General features: G+C 46.5%; 1 protein-coding gene across 2 annotated transcripts in view; it reads right to left on the bottom strand.

Annotated features, from left to right (window-relative positions):
• The window catches only part of APBB1IP (amyloid beta precursor protein binding family B member 1 interacting protein), a 257,758-nt gene that overhangs the window by 145,087 nt on the left and 92,975 nt on the right, over positions 1-19,696 (bottom strand). For both annotated transcript variants that reach the window (XM_073676511.1, XM_073676510.1), the window contains one exon: positions 35-122. In XM_073676511.1, coding sequence (XP_073532612.1) covers positions 35-95 — 61 coding nt within the window. In that variant the 5' untranslated portion in view covers positions 96-122. The remainder of the gene's footprint in view (positions 1-34; positions 123-19,696) is intronic.

Below are 19,696 nucleotides of genomic sequence, written 5' to 3'. Positions count from 1 at the left end.
TACAAGTACATTAAGTGTGGAAAAGATAACGCACCATTCAAGTCTTTGAACCCAAAGGAAAAGTTCATCTCTGTTTCTTTGCTGATGGCTTCCATTGGCGGGTCATTTTCTATACCCAGGCTCTAAATACAAAAAATTGGACACAACAAACTTTAGACCAACAGTACACAACCTTGGTGAGTAAGAAATCATGTTTTTCGTGTGCTGTACTACTTTAATCACCACTCAGCAGTAGGAGCCTTGTTGCCCATAAGCATATAATGAAAAAGGGGACCCAGTAAGAGGGTAAGCGCTGGATCACTGGGAGAGAAAGGGTAGGTGAGTACTGATGATTTGGGGATTTTACAATATTACTAGAGGTTTTTACTAAATTTCTAGAAATGGATAATGCCTTTAAGGACCAGGTCAAAAATGGCCAGCTTTTGCTTGTATATTAATCCCACCGATCCCTTGAGTATTCTGACTTTTGTTTTATTTAAATCTGCCATATAAAAAGGGGGCGTGGCATACATGGTTCCCTGTGGGCGTGTCTTTAGGATGCTTGGCATAACTAGCATGTGAGCCACGCCCACTTCATAAACACCATAAGCATTAGCGCTAAATAAAAAGACCCGTATATTTTGGAATACACAGGGGAGCAGCAGGAACAAAATAAGTGTAAAATCTGGGCACTATTGACCTGGTGACAGGTTCTCTTTAAGATCAATGTGAATGTGAGCCTGGAATGGAGTAGTGAAGACAATGTTCACATTTGTGTCATGGCCTCTGTTCACAACAGGAACTATGACATAGATGCAGATCTATTGTACTGTAAATTCATATGACACCCCATGGACAATTGGTGATTTGTAATGGGATCTGCCTTTGTTCCCTTTAAGTTTCTGTCATTTGAATAATCCGAATAGTGTTGCATGCTGTGCTTCACTTTATTTTTGCCATCAAAGGAGTGAACAAAACCTTGTAATATTGCTTTGTAGAGAAGCAGTAAGTAGAAAAAGCAGAAGAGAGAGTCAGCAAATATTCTGGAAAGTAGGAACAGAAAACTCATTGGCATAAATTAGTCAGAAACATGGCATTAGTTGCTTGTGTCTCAGAAAGTACCAAAAAAAATCCAAGCTGGTAGAGAAACAAAAAATAAAATTTATGTATATATATATATACATATATATATACAGACCAGTTAGACGCTCCTAATCAACTCGTTACCTGCATTATAGACAGCTGTCTTACATGGTCACCTGTATAAAAGACTCCTGTCCACAGACTCAATTAATCAGTCAGACTCTAACCTCTACAACATGGGCAAGACCAAAGAGCTTTCTAAGGATGTCAGGGACAACATCATAGACCTGCACAAAGCTGGAATGGGATACAAAACCACAAGTAAGACGCTGGGTGAGAAGGAGACAACTGTTGGTGAAATAGTAAGAAAATGGAAGAAATACAAAATGACTGTCAATCGACTTCGATCTGGGCACCATGCAAAATCTCACCTTGTGGGTATCCTTGATCATGAGGAAGGTGAGAGATCAGCCTAAAACTACACGGGGGGAACGTGTTAATGATCTCAAGGCAGTTGGTACCACAGTCACCAAGAAAACCATTGGTAACACATTACGCCTTAAAGATTTAAAATCCTGCAGTGCCTGCAAGGTCCCCCTGCTCAAGAAGGCACATGTGCAGGCCCGTCTGAAGTTTACAAATGAACACCTGGATGATCCTGTGAGTTATTGGGAGAAGGTGCTGTGGTCAGATGAGAAAAAAATTGAGCTCTTTGGCATTAACTCAACTCGCCGTGTTTGGAGGAAGAAGAAGGATGAGTACAACCCTAAGAACATTGTCCCAACCGTGAAGCATGGTGGGGAAACATTATAATTTGGGGGTACTTTTCTGCAAAGGGGAGATGACGACTACATCGTACTGAAGGGAAGATGGATGGGGTCATGTATCACAAGATTTTGGCCAACAACCTCCTTCCCTCATTAAGAGCATTGAAGATGGGTCGTGGCTGGGTCTTCCAGCAAGACAATGACCCAAAACATACAGCCAAGGCAACAAAGGAGTGGCTCAAAAAGAAGCACAGTAAGGTCATGGATAGGCCTAGCCAGTTTCCAGACCTTAATCCCATAGAAAACTTATGGAGGGAGTTGAAGGTCCGAGTTGCCAAGCGACAGCCTCAAAATCTTAATGATTTAGAGATGATCTGCAAAGAGGAGTGGACCAAAATTCCTCCTGACATGTGCGCAAACCTCATCATCAACTACAAAAAACATCTGACTGCTGTGCTTGCCAACAAGGGTTTTGCCACCAAGTATTAAGTGTTGTTTGCCAGAGGGATCAAATACTTATTTCTCACTGCAAAATGCTAATTAATTTATCTAATTTATACAATGTAACATAGTAACATAGTAACATAGTTTTTAAGGTTGAAGGAAGACTAAGTCCATCTAGTTCAACCCATAGCCTAACATGTTGATCCAGAGGAAGGCAAAAAACCCCATGTGGCCAACACTAAGCTCCACATTGGGGAAAAAAATTCCTTCCCGACTCCATACGACAATCAGACTAGTTCCCTGGATCAACGCCCTATCAAGGAATCTAGTATATATAACCTGTAATATTATACTTTTCAAGAAAGGCATCCATGCCCTTCTTAAATTTTAATAGTGAATCACTCATTACAACATCATGCGGCAGAGAGTTCCATAGTCTCACTGCTCTTACAGTAAAGAATCCCCGTCTGTGATTATGATTAAACCTTCTTTCCTCCAGACGTAGAAGATGCCCCCTTGTCCCCGTCTCTGGCCTCAGAGTAAAAAGATCAATAGAAAGGTCTTTGTACTGTCCCCTCATATACTTGTACATAGTAATAAGATCACCCCTAAGCCTTCTTTTTTCCACAGTAAATAACCCCAAGTATAATAACCTGTCTTGGTATTGCTGACCCCCCAGTCCTCTAATAACCTTGGTCGCTCTTCTCTGCACCCTCTCTAGTTCAGCTATGTCTTTCTTATACACCGGAGACCAAAACTGTACACAGTATTCTAAGTGTGGTCGCACTAATGACTTGTATAGAGGTAAAATTATGTTCTCCTCATGAGCATCTATGCCTCTTTTAATGCATCCCATTATTTTATTTGCCTTTGCAGCAGCTGCCTGACACTGGCCACTAAACGTGAGCTTGTCGTCCACCAATACACCCAGGTCTTTTTCAGTGACAGTTTTGCCCAGTGTTTTACAATTAAGCATATAATTATACATTTTATTTCCTATGCCCAAGTGCATTACCTTACATTTATCCCCATTAAAGCTCATTTGCCATTTATCAGCCCAAGCTTCTAGTTTACATAGAACCTTCTGTAATATAAAATTGTACTCCTCTGTATAGATTACCCTGCAGAGTTTAGTGTCATCTGCAAATATTGAAATATTACTCTGTATGCCCCCTACAAGGTCATTAATAAATATGCTAAAAAGAAGGGGGCCCAATACTGACCCCTGTGGTACCCCACTGTTAACTGAGACCCAGTCTGAGTGTTTTCTATTAATAACCACCCTTTGTTTCCTATCACTGAGCCAATTCTTAACCCACATACATATATTTTCCCTTAGCCCCATTGTTCTCATTTTATGTATCAACCTTTTGTGTGGAACCGTATCAAAAGCTTTTGAAAAGTCCATATACACAACATCCACTGCATTTCCTTGGTCCAGTCCAGAACTTGCCTCCTCATAAAAACTGACCAGATTAGTCTGACAGGAACGGTCCCTCGTAAACCCATGTTGATATTGGGTCATGAGGTTATTCTTCTTCAGATACTCTATTATAGCATCTCTTAGGAAACCCTCCAGGATTTTACCCACAGTAGAGGTTAAGCTTAATGGCCTATAATTTCCAAGTTCAGTTTTTGTCCCCTTTTTGAATATTGACACCACATTTGCTTTACGCCAGTCGTGTGGTACAGACCCTGTTATTATGGAATCTTTAAAGATTAAAAATAATGGTCTATCTATGACGTTCCTTAATTCCTGCAGTACTCGCGGGTGTATCCCATCCGGGCCCGGGGATTTGTCAACTTTAGTGATTTTTAGACGCCGCCGTACTTCCTGCTGGGTTAAACAAATGACATTTAATGGAGAATTTTTGTTATCACTAATCTTGTTTTCTGTAATGCTATTTTCTTGTGTAAATACGGTTGAAAAAAAATCATTTAGCATATTGGCTTTTTCCTCATCCTCATCCACCATTTCACCCAGACTATTTTTAAGGGGGCCAACACTATCATTTTTTAGTTTTTTACTATTTATGTAGTTAAAGAATATTTTGGGGTTATTTTTACTTTCTCTGGCAATGATTCTCTCTGCCTCAATCTTTGCTGCCTTGATTTGTTTTTTACATAATTTATTTAATTTTCTATATTTATTTAATGCCTCATCACTACCTACTTGCTTTAGTTCTCTAAATGCTTTCTTTTTGTCACTTATTGCGCCCCTTACAGCTCTATTTAGCCATAGTGGTTTCCTCCTATTTCTAGCATGTTTATTGCCAAAGGGTATATATTGTGCACAGGTCCTATTCAGGATGTTAATAAATGTCTCCCATTTGCTTTGTGTAGCTTTATGTCTCAGGATATCGTCCCAGTTTATTGCACTAAGATCATCTCTCAACCGTTGGAAATTTGCCTTCCTGAAGTTTAGTGTCCTTGTAACACCTCTACTACACATCTTATTAAAGGTTACATGAAAACGTATTATTTTGTGATCACTATTACTTAAGTGACCCCCAACTCGTATATTTGATATGCGGTCTAGCCTATTGGTTAATATTAGGTCTAGCAGTGCCCCCCTTATTGTTGGGTCCTGAACCAGTTGTGAAAGGTAATTGTCTCTCATAGTTGTCAAAAACCTATTACCTTTGCTTGAACTACATGTTTCTGTCCCCCAATGTATTTCAGGGTAGTTGAAGTCTCCCATAATAATGACTTCTCCTTGAGTCGCTGCTTCATCTATTTGCTTAACGAGGATATTCTCCGCTACTTCCATTATTTTTGGAGACTTATAACAAACCCCTATCAGTAATTTATTATTTTTTCCCCCTCCCCTTATCTCCACCCACAGGGACTCTACATTTTCATTAGATTCACATATATCCTCCCGCAAGACGGGTTTTAACCCCTTCGCAACCTTGGGTTTTGTCGTTTTTGCTTTTTCGTTTTTTGCTCCCTTTGTTCCCAGAACCATAGCGTCTTTATTTTTTGGACAATATGGCCATGTGAGGGCTTATTTTTTGCGGGACAAGTTGTACTTTTCAACGCCATTACTAGTTTTACCATATCATGTACGGGAAAACGGGAAAAAAATTCCAAGTGCGGTAAAATTGCAAAAAAAGTGCAAAACCACAGTTGTTTTTTTTTTTTTTTTACCACGTTCACTGAATGCTAAAACTGACCTGCCATTCTTATTCTCCAGGTCATTACAAGTTCGTAGACACCAAACATGTATAGGTTATTTTATATTTAAGTGGTGAAAAAAAATTCCAAAATTTGGTAAAAAAAACAAAAAAAAAATAGCGCCATTTTCCGAGACCTGTAGCGTCTCCATTTTTTGGGATCTGGGGCTGGGTGAGGGCTTATTTTTTGCGCGCCGGGCTGACGTTTTTATTGATAACATTTTGGGGTAGATCCGATGTTTTGATCGCCCGTTATTGCATTTTATTGCAATTTTGCGACGACCAAAAAACATAATTCTGGCGTTTAGAATTTTTTTCTCGTTACACCGTTTACCGATCGGATTAATTCTTTTTTTATATTGATAAATTGGGCGATTCTGAACGCGGCGATACCAAATATGTGTATGTGGAGGTTTTTTTTTTATATTTTATTTTGAATGGGGCAAAAGGGGGGTGATTTAAACTTTTATATTTTTTTTATATTTTTAAAAGCATTTTTTTTTCACTTACTGCATGATTCAATAGTCTCCATAGGAGACTAGAAAAAGCAGTTGTCTGATCGTCTCTGCTACATACAGGGGATCAGCAGATCCCCTGCATACAGCAGAAATGGTCCTGTGCTATGAGCGCCGACCACTAGGTGGCGCTCATAGCGACGAGATCATGACAACCACAGGCATCTGCTGCAGACCCTGGGTTGTCATGCACGCCCATCGGTGACCCGCGATCACGTGACGGGGTCGCCGGTGGGCGGGGCTTATGACGCGCAACCCGGAAGTGCGCGTTAATTGTCGCTGTCGGAGATTGACAGCGGCATTTAACATGTTAACAGCCGCGGGTGGATCGCGATTCCACCCGCGGCTGTTGCGGGCACATGTCAGCTGTAAGAATCAGCTGACATGTGCTCAGTTCAGTGAGGGCTCAGCGCAGCAGCCCTCACTGAACCGGGGGTACGCAAATGTGCGTACTAATACGGCAAGGGTTGGAAAGGGGTTAAGGATGATTTTACATATAAACACCCCCCCCCTCGCTTGTTTGTACGGTCATTTCTGAACAGACTATAGCCTGTAAATTAACTGCCCAGTCATGGCTCTCGTCCAGCCACGTCTCAGATATCCCTACCATGTCATAATTATTTTCCAACAAAATTAATTCTAATTCCTCCATTTTGTTGGTGAGGCTTCTGGCATTAGTGTACATGCATTTTATGTATCTCTCTGTACCTCTATTCCTTCTTACTTTATTGACTGTTCTAACCCCATCCCCAATTTCTTTATTTGTGCCCAGGTCACTATCTGCACTATCTTCCCCACCTATAAAATGAATACCCTCCCCCCCCAATCCCTAGTTTAAACACTCCTCCAACCTTCTAGCCATTTTCTCCCCCAGCACAGCTACACCCTCCCCTTTGAGGTGCAGCCGGTCCCTAGCGTAGAGTCTGTAGCCAACTGAGAAGTCGGCCCAGTTCTCCAGGAACCCAAATCCCTCCTTCCTACACCAGTTCTTGAGCCACTTATTTATCTCCCTAATCTCCCGTTGCCTCTCAGGCGTGGCACGTGGTACCGGTAGTATTTCAGAGAATACCACCTTGGAGGTCCTTGCTTTCAGCTTGCAGCCTAATTCCCTGAAATCATCTTTAAGGACCTTCCACCTACCTCTAACTTTGTCATTTGTGCCAATGTGCACCATGACCGCTGGGTCCTCACCAGCCCCTCCCAGTAATCTGTCAACCCGATCAGCGATGTGCCAGACTCGAGCGCCAGGTAGGCAGCACACTGTTCGACGATCCCTGTCTTTGTGACAGATTGCCCTATCTGTTCCCCTAATAATTGAGTCCCCCACTACCAGCACCTGCCTGGCCTGCCCTGCTCTCCTATTTCCCTCTTTACTGGAGCTGACACTCCTCTGGCTTTCAGGGGACATGACTTGCTGCAGCAGTGCTACCCCTGTACCGTCACTCCCCTCATCTGACAACTTTGCAAACTTATTGGGGTGTGCCAGATCAGGACTAGCCTCCCTGGCACTCTTCCCTCTACCCCCTCTTCTAACTGTCACCCAACTAGCGACCTCCCTGTCCTGCAGCTACCGACTACCACCCTCCCCCACATCTACCCCAGTGAGCTGCTGCTCAGTGAGCAGCAGACTCCTTTCCATATTGTCAATGGATCTCAGTGTTGCCAGCTGCTCATTTAGATCCAGTACCTGGGCTTCCAAACGCACAACGTGCACACATCTCGCGCAGCAGTAAGCAACCCCGACCGGCTGTTCAAGGAATGCATACATGTGGCAAGATGTACACTGGATAGTATTGTCAATAATTGAGCTCATTTTCTAATGGGGATTGCAATAGACAGAATGTTAAGTAAAAAGAAAAGTAAAGAATTAATAAAATACAGACAGCAATCAGTCCAAAGTCCTCCCTTCCAAACTCCCTGAATCACAAGTCACTGAAAAACAAGTCACACACTTACTTTCGTTCACACTTACGCTCCGGTCACACTCAGCTCGTTCACACTCGCAAATTAAGAGATTTAAAGAGTTTTTTTTTCCCCCTTTTCCAGCAATGCACCCTACAGCTCAATGCACTTCCAAAGGACTGGATGCCCAACCAGCTGCCCCTTATAAACCCTTAATTATGACCCCTCCCCCTTAATTAACCCCTTGTGACTATAGCTACACCTCAGGATTTTAGTGCAATATAGTTAAACCTTAAATACACAGGTAGTAAACTGAGAAACTGTAAAACTGTAGTGAGAAAATAGGTTTTAAAAAGCCCAATAAAACTAAACAGGTAGAGAAGCACTCAGCATGTCACAATGCAGCAACTCACTGCAATTCACACAGGTATTTTCTGCAGGATTCCCAAATACCTCTTCACTGAAAAACAAGTCACACACTTACTTTCGTTCGCACTTACGCTCCGGTCACACTCAGCTCGTTCACACTCGCAAACTAAGAGATTTAAAGAGTTTTTTTTTTTTTTTTCCCCTTTTTCAGCAATGCACCCTACAGCTCAATGCACTTCCAAAGGCAAATGTGATTTTCTTGATTTTTTTTTGGATATTCTATCTCTCAATGTTAAAATTAACCTACCCTTAAAATTATAGACTGTTCATGTCTTTGTCAGTGGGCAAACTTACAAAAACAGCAAGGGATCAAATACTTATTTCCCCCCACTGTATTAATCATATTGTCGGGAGTAGTGCATTCCAGGAAACTGGCGCAGCACAAGAGAAGACTTGGAGACGGAAGTGGGATGTTCAGATTACAGAGAATGTTAGTCTAGATCAGTTGCAAAACAGAGAAATAGGGTATGGTGATAAACAGGGATGAGGGAGGAGATCATAGAATCATAGAATCATAGAATGGTAGAGTTGGAAGGGACCTCCTGGGTCATCTGGTCCAACCCCCTGCTCAAAGCAGGATTCACTAAATCATCTCAGACAGATGTCTGTCCAGCCTCTGTTTGAAGACGTCCATTGAAGGGGAACTCACCACCTCTCGTGGCAGCCTGTTCCACTCATTAATCACCCTAACTGTCAAAAAGTTTTTTCTAATATCTAATCTGTGTCTCCTCCCATTTAGTTTCATCCCATTGCTTCTAGTCTTTCCTTGTGCAAATGAGAATAAAGATGATCCTTCTACAATGTGACAGCCCTTGACATATTTGTAGACAGCTATTAAGTCTCCTCTCAGTCTTCTTTTTTGCAAGCTAAACATTCCCAAATCCTGCAACCGTTCCTCATAGATGTAGGGTGGTGCAGAAGTGGGGAGAGCTTTGTGGGTGAGAAAGATAGGTTTATATTGGACTCTGTAGTGGATGGGTAACCAGTGCAATGACTGACACAAGGTGGAGGCATCGGTGTAGCGGCCGGACAGAAATGCGACCCTGGCTACCACATTCAGGATGGTTTGGAGAGGGGAGAGTTTGGTAAGAGGGAGACTGATTAGTAGAGAGTTGCAGTAGTCCAGACGAGAATTTTTATCAACTGGAAATAAACAATGAAAGTAACTTTAGATGACTTTTATCTTAGATAATCATAATTGTAAAAAGTTAGAAGTAGAAATCATTAGCAAGTAGTTGTTAAGTGGATGAAACTTCGCATAAATATTTGCAAGGAGATTGCATAGATGCACTAATGTAAAGGGAAATATGACAGGTGATAAATCCCTTAATGAAGTTGTCTGATTAAAGCTATCACCTATCCATGGGGTGAGTGATAACTTCTTGATCAGTGGTGGTGTAGGAGATCTGCCCTTACCGGACATTGAATACACTGTGGCTTTAAGAAACCATGCTCCCCTCTGGGTTTTCTGCTTATGGACTAATCACCCCCCTGCTTCTTGGTCTGTGCTGAGAGAGGGAAATGAACCAGGAAGAAGAGGGACCTCATGTGTGTCTGAGGGAGCAGAGAGGCTCCTGCCTGTTCCTGGTAAAGGAAGACTATAAAAAGAAACTGGAAATCTCTGGAAAGATAAGAGCACGGACTTTATCTAGATATCTTGTCAGGACTGTGTCAAGAGTAGAGAAATCCATCCCTTTTTGAAGAACGTTTTCCCTGAAGGCTGCTGACCTGACTTAACACACAACACAGAGTACCAGCCATTTTACCTCAGTGAGAGTGAAGTAAGGTTTGCCTGCCTGCAGAAGGAAGAGATCCAATATACAAAGGAGAGGTCTCCAGTGACGTGATACTGCTCCGTTACACCACGAACAAGTGGCAGATGCCATCTGCGTCTGATCTGTGCAACAGTGAGTGACTCACCGGTAGTGAACTGTGTTAGGGTTAAGCGTAATAGCAGCATGGCCTGATTAGCGGAAAGCCAGATAGGGGACTAGCCTAGAGTAGTATGTGAAACTTGATGTGTACTGTTGTTTTGAGCTTTCATTGCCATAGCATAGCTTTATGACTCGCTTCAGCTATTTCTTCCTGTATTCATGTTATTGATATTGTCATTGTAAATACTGTAATTCTCACTCCCGAGAATATAATCCCTTTGTACATAATAAAGCCGGAGTTTTGTTTCAGCCTTCTCGTCTGCTGTGCCGTACTTGAATCCTGCCTTGCGGTGTTCTTTGGACACAGATACAGTGGTCTGACCGTTGGGATCCGCACAAGTCATTAGAACAGAGAACTTTTATCCTTGTGAAAGTGGAGCGTCAGTGTGCATGCTCGACCACTGCTCCGTTAATTATCTATGGGGCTGCCGAGTGCTGCACTCGGCTTTTTTTGGCATTCCCGCAGGGAATGAATGGAGCTACATACAGTCGGCCATCTGACCTCTTGCTCCATTTTGTAACTGGGATTAAAGTTCCCCATTAGGGATAAAACTTCCCCTATCTAACTGAGTCCCGGCTGTTGGACCAGGGGTGGAGATACCATTGGTGCAGCCTGTGTAGTCGCACAGGATCCCAAGAGATAAGGGTGCCAATTTCCATCTGCCAAGCAGCAAGCAGCTACTGTCACACATTAAGGGGTGCATTATTATGAGCTACTGGACTGCAAAGGGCCCATGTACTGTTTGTGCATAGGGTCCTTCTTTGGACTTTGTCCGCCCCTGGGTTGGACCCCCACCAATCAGCAAGTTATCACCTGTCCTTTGGATAGGTGATCACTTGTTTTAACTGAACAACCCCTTTAAATTAAACATATGTCTCCTACTGGAAATAGAGTTTCTCCTCTCCCTACCATTTTTACTTGGTAAGCTGGGTTTCCTCTGTGACGGTTTATTAATTTGTGTCCTGCTAAGCAGTCCCATCTTATACCTTACCAGAAGTGTCTATTAACATAAAGTGATCCTGACATTTGCAGCATTTTCTGACATTGACTCACATCTGGTACATGTAGAGGTTCAGAATATCAGCACTTTTTGGGATGTTTCAGAAGTGTCCTTATGTTGTCATAGTGAATCACTGCTTAGTCTACCAATGCATATTTAGGTAGAAATGCCAGATCTGTGTGATTGTTAGTAACTGGTGCTCCGTAAGTTTGGTGCATGCACAATCGTACATACAGTGCACAGTGCCAGGCTTATCCATGTGTTCAGAAATCTACAAAAAATTGCAATACAGAGAGTAGACTCCAGACACATCAAACTGGAGATGTTCTCATAAAAGGGCAAGATTTGCTTCATTGGGTTACAGACGTATTTTTGCGTATAGGTCCCTTTATTAGGTCCTCTCCAGTTTGATGATTCTGCAATTTTTGCAAATTTTTATTTACTCAATAATTCTGTTCCAGGGGAGAAGTAAAGAGAAATGAATGTACCATATATCTTCTATATTGCTGTGTCTGTTCCTGCACAATACCTACAGATGAGTGCTTTTCCGGTTATCTGCACAACTAAAATGATGTACTGTACACTCATCCTTGGTTTGCACCAATCTGTGACTTCCGGACGCCTAATATGTTCCTCTCAACCGTCTGTGTGGGCAAGCGCCTCTCTAAACTGTATCGGTGTCCACAAGACACTATGGAAGAGCAACGACCCAAGGGCCCTACTGCTCTCCTTCTAAAGTGACCTGCGTCTAAAGAATGTGCATTGAAAGTCATAGACCTGGGACGGGTGGCACAATGAGGTCCCTATATTACTTCACCCACACTTGGGTGAAAAAAGAAAAGAAGTCAGTCAGTAGGCTTGTCAGGACTTGGGGTTAGGTGAAATATATATTATATTATTATTATTTTTCTGGGAAATTGTTACTTTTAATCATGCTCTGCTGGGGTCATTATTACTTTGTGTGGGGTACCCGGTGCATTATTCCTTATTTTATTTAGGAAGCACTCAAGGTCGTTATAACTTTCTGGGGTCACTCATTGGGCTTTATTACATTTTTGAAGGGACTCAAGGAATTGTATTTGTTATGGGGATACTCATGTGACATTATTACTTGTTAAAGGGGCACTTCAGTGGCAAAATAATTTTTGAAAGTGGCATAATTACTTTAAAACAGTTATTCATATCATAGCTACTTCATGAGGGGGCACTCGGGACATTATTGCTGTTTAAGGGGTCACTGAAGAAGTATTAATTTATAATGGGGCACACAAGGACTATTATGACTTTATAATTTATTATTGTTTGCCTTCAGCACGATCTCAAGCCATGGCTACTTGATGGACGAACGATCTGTAGAAAGATCAATCTTGTGCAAGCCTAGATAGTTCCACCAGGGTCTTCTCCGCTGATATCTTGATAGTATCAAGACATCCGGTTTCTGGTCTTCCTCTTCACCTTGTTCCTTCTATTCTTCCGACCATGATGTCCTTCTCCAGTGATTGCTCTCTTCATATGATGTGTCCAAAGTAGGCAAGTCGTAGCTTGGTGATCCTTGTTTTGATTTACATGTTTGGATTGATTTGTTCCAAGACAGTTTGTTCTTCTTGCCATCCATGGTATTGCTAACATCCTTCTGTGACACCCCAGGGGTCTGGTTGCCACAGTAATAGAGATATTATGTCTGAGAGCAAGTGGGAGGTTTCTCTGGTCAGGAGCCCTAAGCATGCAACACGGCCCACCCAGACCTGGGAGGGGAGGAATCTGCCCTTATAAACTGGGTCTGGGGTGGGATTAGGTCAGACAGAGCCTGCAGAACAAGCAGAGCAGTCAGAGCCTGGAGTGAAGTTCCAGACACAGGGAAAGTGACAACAGGAGCTCTGTAGGAGCAGGAGTGAGTGCCAGAGGCTGGAAGCTAGGAAGCTCGCCTTGGCTGAAGACACTAAACCCGGACACGGAGTCCGAGGCTGTGGGGACATCCAGGTCCAGCAGCAGAATCCAACCGGCAGGGGATTTTATGTCCTCTGGCCTTAGAAACCCGAAGGCACGGTCACAAGCAAGGGACCAGCACCGCCATCGTGAAGCGAAGGCTGACGGAAGGCCCCAAGTCACCGGCCATACGGGTGAGCACCACACGGTATACTCAGGGACGTGGGCTACTTCTACCCGCATAGAGCAAGGTAGCCAGGAAAGAGTGCAGATAGTCGGGGAGGCCCACAACTCCACCTGGCCAGGGGAGATCCTGCTTGCTAACAGACTGACCAGGCCCCTACTGCTAACCAGTACTCCCGGGAGGGTCTGCTTTATACCATCAGCAAAGACGCTGAACTGCACCACACGTCTCTGTGATTCCTTGCCGCACCAGCACCATTACTACTGGGACGCTCACACCATCACTCCCATCATCCACATTAGCTGCCCTGAGGCAATACTTCTCCCGTGGGGAGTTATCCCATACTCGGCTGCGCAAACAACATCAGCCTCAGCGGTCTGCAGCGCAGCGGCGGTCCCCACTGACCGCAATCCACGGGTGGCGTAGTCGGACAATTACAATACCAATAGACTGCCACTGGTTTGACCGCCCTGGGCACGGACCGGGTCACCGCCACGGAGGACTACAACCCCCAGCGATCCGGCTCCGGGTATCCCCCTGCACAGCACAGGCCCAGGGGGCGCGTTAACTTTGGCGTAGTCGGCAGGATTTCGTGCCCGCAACCACCGGGTACTGCGTGCCTGAAAAGGACTTTTGAACTTACCTGTGGTGAAGTTTCCCGCCGTCCGGAGTCGTTTCCCGCCATCCGGAGCCGATTCCCGCCATCAGACGCCATCTTGGACCGTTTCCCGCCGTCTTCTGCCTTCTTCCCGCCATCCGCAGCTGCTTCCCGCCTTCGGATGCCATCTTCGGGACACCGCACGGGAAGAAGAGGGGCGTGGACGCCGAAAGCGCGCGAGATCCGAAGCTCCGCCCCACGCTCTGACGCCGCGTAAGGTCCTGGAAGGAAGGAAGAGCGACGCTGACGTCATCAGAGCGCGACGCCAGGTCCTCAACCCCGACGATCGACTGCGGAGCCGCGGCCTACGGAAGAAGAGCATCGCAAGGTAGGCCACGGTCCACTAGGGGGGAAGGAGGATGTCGGACACCGAGGGGAGCTCCACTGCCACAGCCACCGCCAGCGCAACCGCTGCAGCAGTCATGCCATTCACCATGCCCTATATCCCGGGGGCAACCTGGCTACCCCAGTACTCAGGAGAGTCACATACCCTGAGTGACTTTAGGGAAAGACTTGATAGCCTCTTCCAGGTATACCCCCTCACAGAAGAGCAAAAAGTGAGCATTCTGGTGGCCCAGTTAATCGGGGCAGCCCAAAGGGAGGTAAAGTCCTGGTCACCTGGGAAGAAGAGGACTGTCAGAGAGATACTAGCCCGGCTGAAAGACACGTTTGACACCCGCTCCTCAGCCGAGATAAAACTAAGATTTTATGGGTGCAAACAACGGGCACATGAAAGTATAAGAGACTATGCCCTAAACCTACAAGAGGCCCTGAGAGCCATTAAGCAGGCAGACCCTGACAGCGTGGGAAATGAAGACAAGCTGTTGACCGAACAATTTATTGAGGGTCTACTGTGCAATGCCCACCGAACCCAGTTGCGGGCAATAGCCTTACAGGACCCTGACCTGGACTTTGCACAGTTCAAGGACAGAGCCATCCGGGTGCTCCGAGAACCGGCACCAGGTGGCGCTGTGACCCACAGGTGCCCTGCTATCACTTACCACCAGGAGACGGCGCCCTTGTCTGCAGGTCCTGTGGGAGCTGATGCGCAGGCTTTGAACAATGACCCGGCAACAGACCTGCACCACCAGGTCCAAGAGCTGACTAAGAGTGTTGCCGCGCTAACCAGAACTGTGCAGTCTTTACAGGTCTCTTCTCCAGAAAAGATCCAGCTGGCATCCGGACCGGAGGACGTCGCGTGGCGCCGACTGAGGAGGACCCCACCGGCCAGAGGAATACCCAGCGACAGATACAACGAGGACGGACGACCCATCTGCCGCCGCTGCAATCAACCCGGACATATGGCAAGGTACTGTCATTTAAACGGGCACAACCTGGGGTAGGGGGCCAACCCCCAGGCTTAAGATCATCAGGCCCATCAAACTGGCGTGACAAATAAGTAGGGGGAAGTCCGGTCTTGCCTGTGGTACTGGATGGCATTCCTATGAGTGCCCTACTAGACACCGGGTCACAGGTCACCACCATCCCGTACGTGCTCTTCAAGCGGTACTGGAATGACTCGGACATAACCCGCTACCCAGATGACGACCTGAGCATTATCGCCAGCAATGGTCAGCCTGTGCCACAGATAGGATTTAAAGAGGTGACCATCAAGGTCGGTAAAGTTGAACTGCAGGCACAAGGACTGATCATTGTGGACATTGACCGTCGCGAGAGTCACCCAAAAATAACCCTAGGTACTAACGTAATTGAAAACTGTCTTGCAGAGGTGATTCTTATTTTGCAGCAGGTTGCCAGGAACGCCAGTTCCAGCCAGCAACGTGTGCTCCAAAAAGAGATCCGGGCACTGATGAAACGGCAACAGGTGGAACTATCTGGTGGTGAGATAGGTAGCGTGAGAATGTGTGACCCGTTCCCTATTGCCATGCCCCCAAAAAGTGAGATGATGATTTGGTGCCGGGCAGCTATTGGTCTAAGAGGTAGAGACTACCAAGCAATGGTAGAACCCGTCTACTCAGAGTGTAGGCCCACCATTTTGACAGCACGGGGGGTGGTCGATGTACGCCATGGGAGGGTGCCCGTCCGCATCATCAATATCGGGGAGAGAGAAGTATACCTGCCCCGGTATGCCACGCTAGCCAAATTGTTCACCATCAACCAGAACTCTGTACAGGCCGTGGAACCCTTGCCTCCATCTCAACCAGAGGAAGGTAACGGCTCTAAGAAACCAATGGAGGACTGGTGTCAGCAACTGTATTTGGGTACTGACTCCACTCCCTCACACCAAAAACAGGGAGTCTATCGGGTGGTTCAAGAGTATGAGAGAGTGTTTAGTAAACACCCGCTAGACTTTGGGCGAGTAAAGGGGGTAGAACATCACATCCCAACGGGAGACCATCCTCCCATAAAAGAGAGATATCAACCCGTACCACCTGCACACTATCAACACGCCAAGGGGATGCTAAAAGACATGAAGGAGGCTGGGGTAATTAGGGACAGCTGTAGCCCCTGGGCAGCTCCACTAGTCTTAGTGAAAAAGAAAGACAACACCATGAGAATGTGTGTAGACTACAGGAAGGTCAACTGTATCACACACAAAGATGCGTACCCGTTACCAGGGATAGAAGAGTCCTTAGCTGCATTAAAATCTGCTAACTTCTTCTCTACTTTGGATCTCACTAGCGGGTACTGGCAGGTTCCTGTAGCAGAGGCGGACCGGGAGAAGACCGCATTCACCACCCCGATGGGACTCTGTGAATTTAACTGTATGCCGTTCGGGCTCTGCAACGCACCAGGAACCTTCCAACGGTTGATGGAATGCTTTCTGGGACACCGGAACTTCGAGACGGTCCTATTATACCTGGACGATGTCATCGTCTATTCCAAGACCTATGAGGACCATCTGGAACAACTGGCAGAAGTGTTTGAAGCCCTGGCGAACTATGGCCTAAAGGTAAAACCCTCAAAGTGTCATCTACTGAAGCCAAAAGTACAGTACCTGGGACACGTGGTGAGTGCTGACGGAGGAGCCCCCGACCCTGACAAGATCACCGTGATTAAGGACTGGCCAAGACCATCCAGCATAAAGTAAGTGCGGCAGTTCCTCGGTTTGGTAGGCTACTACCGAAGATTCATTCCCGGTTTTACCAAGAAGGCAGCTCCTATGCAGGACCTCCTGATAGGCCAGTCCAGGAAGGCCAAAAACCAGAAGCCACCCTTCAAATGGGAAAAGCTGGAAGAGGAGTCCTTCCGCCAGCTGAAGATGGCCCTCACGGGGGATGAAATCCTGGCGTACCCTGATTACAGCCAGCCCTTTATCCTCTACACGGACGCAAGCAACATCGGGCTAGGAGCCGTACTGTCCCAGATCCAGCAGGGGAGAGAACGGGTAATTGCTTACGCCAGCCGAAAACTGCGACCCACGGAAAGAAACCCTGAGAATTACAGCTCGTTCAAGCTCGAGTTCCTGGCAGTGGTGTGGGCAGTAACCGAACGTTTCAAGCATTACCTTGCCTCTTCCAGGTTCACCGTGTACACGGACAACAACCCGTTGACACACCTGGACACTGCAAGACTGGGTGCCTTGGAGCAGAGATGGATGGCCCGCCTGTCCAATTTTGAGTTCACGATCAAATACCGGGCAGGACGCTCCAATACCAACGCGGACGCCCTGTCCAGGATGCCAAACATACCGGACGAAGGGGAGGATCCAGAAGAATTGGAAGAGATCAAACTCCCTGCGTTTCACCGTCATGGGATTACCCAGTATTCCCACCGTGTGAGGGGCCAGCGAACCGCTACGTTCAACCCCTTACCCCACTACAACTGGGCGGAGACACAAGACAGTGACCCCGCAGTCCGTCTGTTGAAGGAGATGCTGACCCAGGCTGACGCCCGCCTGGACCCAGACGCTCCGGAAGAGACCAAGCAACTGTGGACGGAAAAGAGCAGACTGTTCCTCTACAAGGAGAAGTTGTGCCGGAGAATGGTCAATTCCCGGACACATGAACTGATCTGGCAGGTGGTGGTACCGAGACGGGACGCAGCTATGGTGCTGGAGGCCTACCACAATGGGGCAGGGCACTTCGGATGGAAGAAGCTGGAGTTCCTGCTGCGTGAAAGGTTCTACTGGATAGGCATGAGAGGAGCCATTGAGAGGTGGTGTAGAGACTGTGGCCCATGCAATCTAAGAAGAAGGGACCGTGCCAGCCAGAGGACTCCCCTGCAGCCCATCATCACCAGGCAGCCGCTGGAACTGGTCGCTCTGGACCATGTTAAACTGGCTCCAAGCAGAAGCGGGTATGTCTATGCCCTAACCATCGTGGATCACTACTCCCGGTTCCTGGTGGTGGTCCCTGTCAAAGACCTGACGGCTCAGACAGCAGCCAGAGCCTTCCAGCTGTACTTCTGCCGCCCACACGGGTACCCGGACCAAGGGCTGACGGACCAAGGACCAGCCTTCGAAGCGGAGGTCTTCCAGGAGTTCTGCAACCTGTATGGCTGCAAGAAGATAAGAACAACGCCCTATCACCCCCAAACCAATGGACTCTGCGAGAAGATGAACCAGGTGGTGATAGATCTGCTAAAAACATTGCCCCTGGAAGAACGCAGTCTGTGGCCTGAGAAACTGCCCGATCTGGTGGACCTGTATAACCACATCCCGGTAGGTTCCACCAACTGTACCCCGGCTTACCTAATGAGAGCAAGACCTGGTAAGCTGCCTGTTGACCTGGATATGGGAGTCCTGATACCCGAGGACACCTCACCAGAGACAGACTTGGATACAGAACGGCAGCAGCAGTACCGGAAAGTACAAGAGAGCGTCGAGCGAAGTCTCTGTCAATCAAGATAAAGGCAAGAGAGAACTTATAACCAACATGCTCCCGCTGTTCCCCTGGTACCTGGAGAGCAGGTCTTGAAAAGAAAAAGGCGGCTCCATAAGTTGGACGACCAGTGGGAAAAGGACCCGTACACCGTACTGCCCTCAAGCCACAATAATCCAAAGGTGTACGTCATCAGCAAGGATGGAGGAGAGACCACAGCCACTGTCTCCAGAGACCACCTGAAAAAGTGCCCCGAGAAGTTGCAAAGCACGGATGAAGATCAGGAAGACCCTCAACCCGTAGAGGAAAAGGAGGAAATGATCACCACCGTACTCGGAGACTTTCCCCGGTCCTGGACACAAGTAAACAACGCTATCGTGGTGCCCGTCCTCACCTTTCTCCAGCCAGCCCCTCAATTGCCTACAGAAGACCAGGTAGAGCTGGAAGAGCAGCCGGCCCAGGAGGCAGAAGAGTCCACACCAGCAGCACAGGAGAATCAACCCTCTGCTAGTAGTGAGCCTGCCGTGCCCCTAGTGAGCCAAAGAGTGCGCAGACAGCTGCCCAGCTTACCCATAACACCTCCTACACCCTGTAATGCAGGACCAGTTAGTGAGCTCCGTAGGTCCACTAGAGTCACTAGAGGTCAAATGCCCGCTCGCTGGAGAATATAACTAATGCACTGTGAATTCACCTGTTTCTTGAAAATGTTTATGGTTTATGTTTGTTACCTGTTATTAATTATGTTTCTCAGTTACCCTGCAGATTTATTTGGACTAACAGGTTATGGACACTGGATAACCGGAACAGTTTTGTAGATAGTTGCACCTTGGTGCCTCTTGTGAAGACGGCCGCGGAAGAGAAAACCTGTCTGGCGTGGCCTACTTGCGGCCCAAAGTAGCTAGCTCCAGCCTTGC

The sequence above is a fragment of the Phyllobates terribilis genome, unplaced genomic scaffold, assembly GCF_046119375.1.
Source record: "Phyllobates terribilis strain yellow unplaced genomic scaffold, ASM4611937v1 Scaffold_4__5_contigs__length_816908805, whole genome shotgun sequence".
NCBI classification, from domain to species: domain Eukaryota; kingdom Metazoa; phylum Chordata; class Amphibia; order Anura; family Dendrobatidae; genus Phyllobates; species Phyllobates terribilis.
Note: the sequence above shows the minus strand (reverse complement) of the source record. Positions and strands in the feature narration are given on the sequence as shown.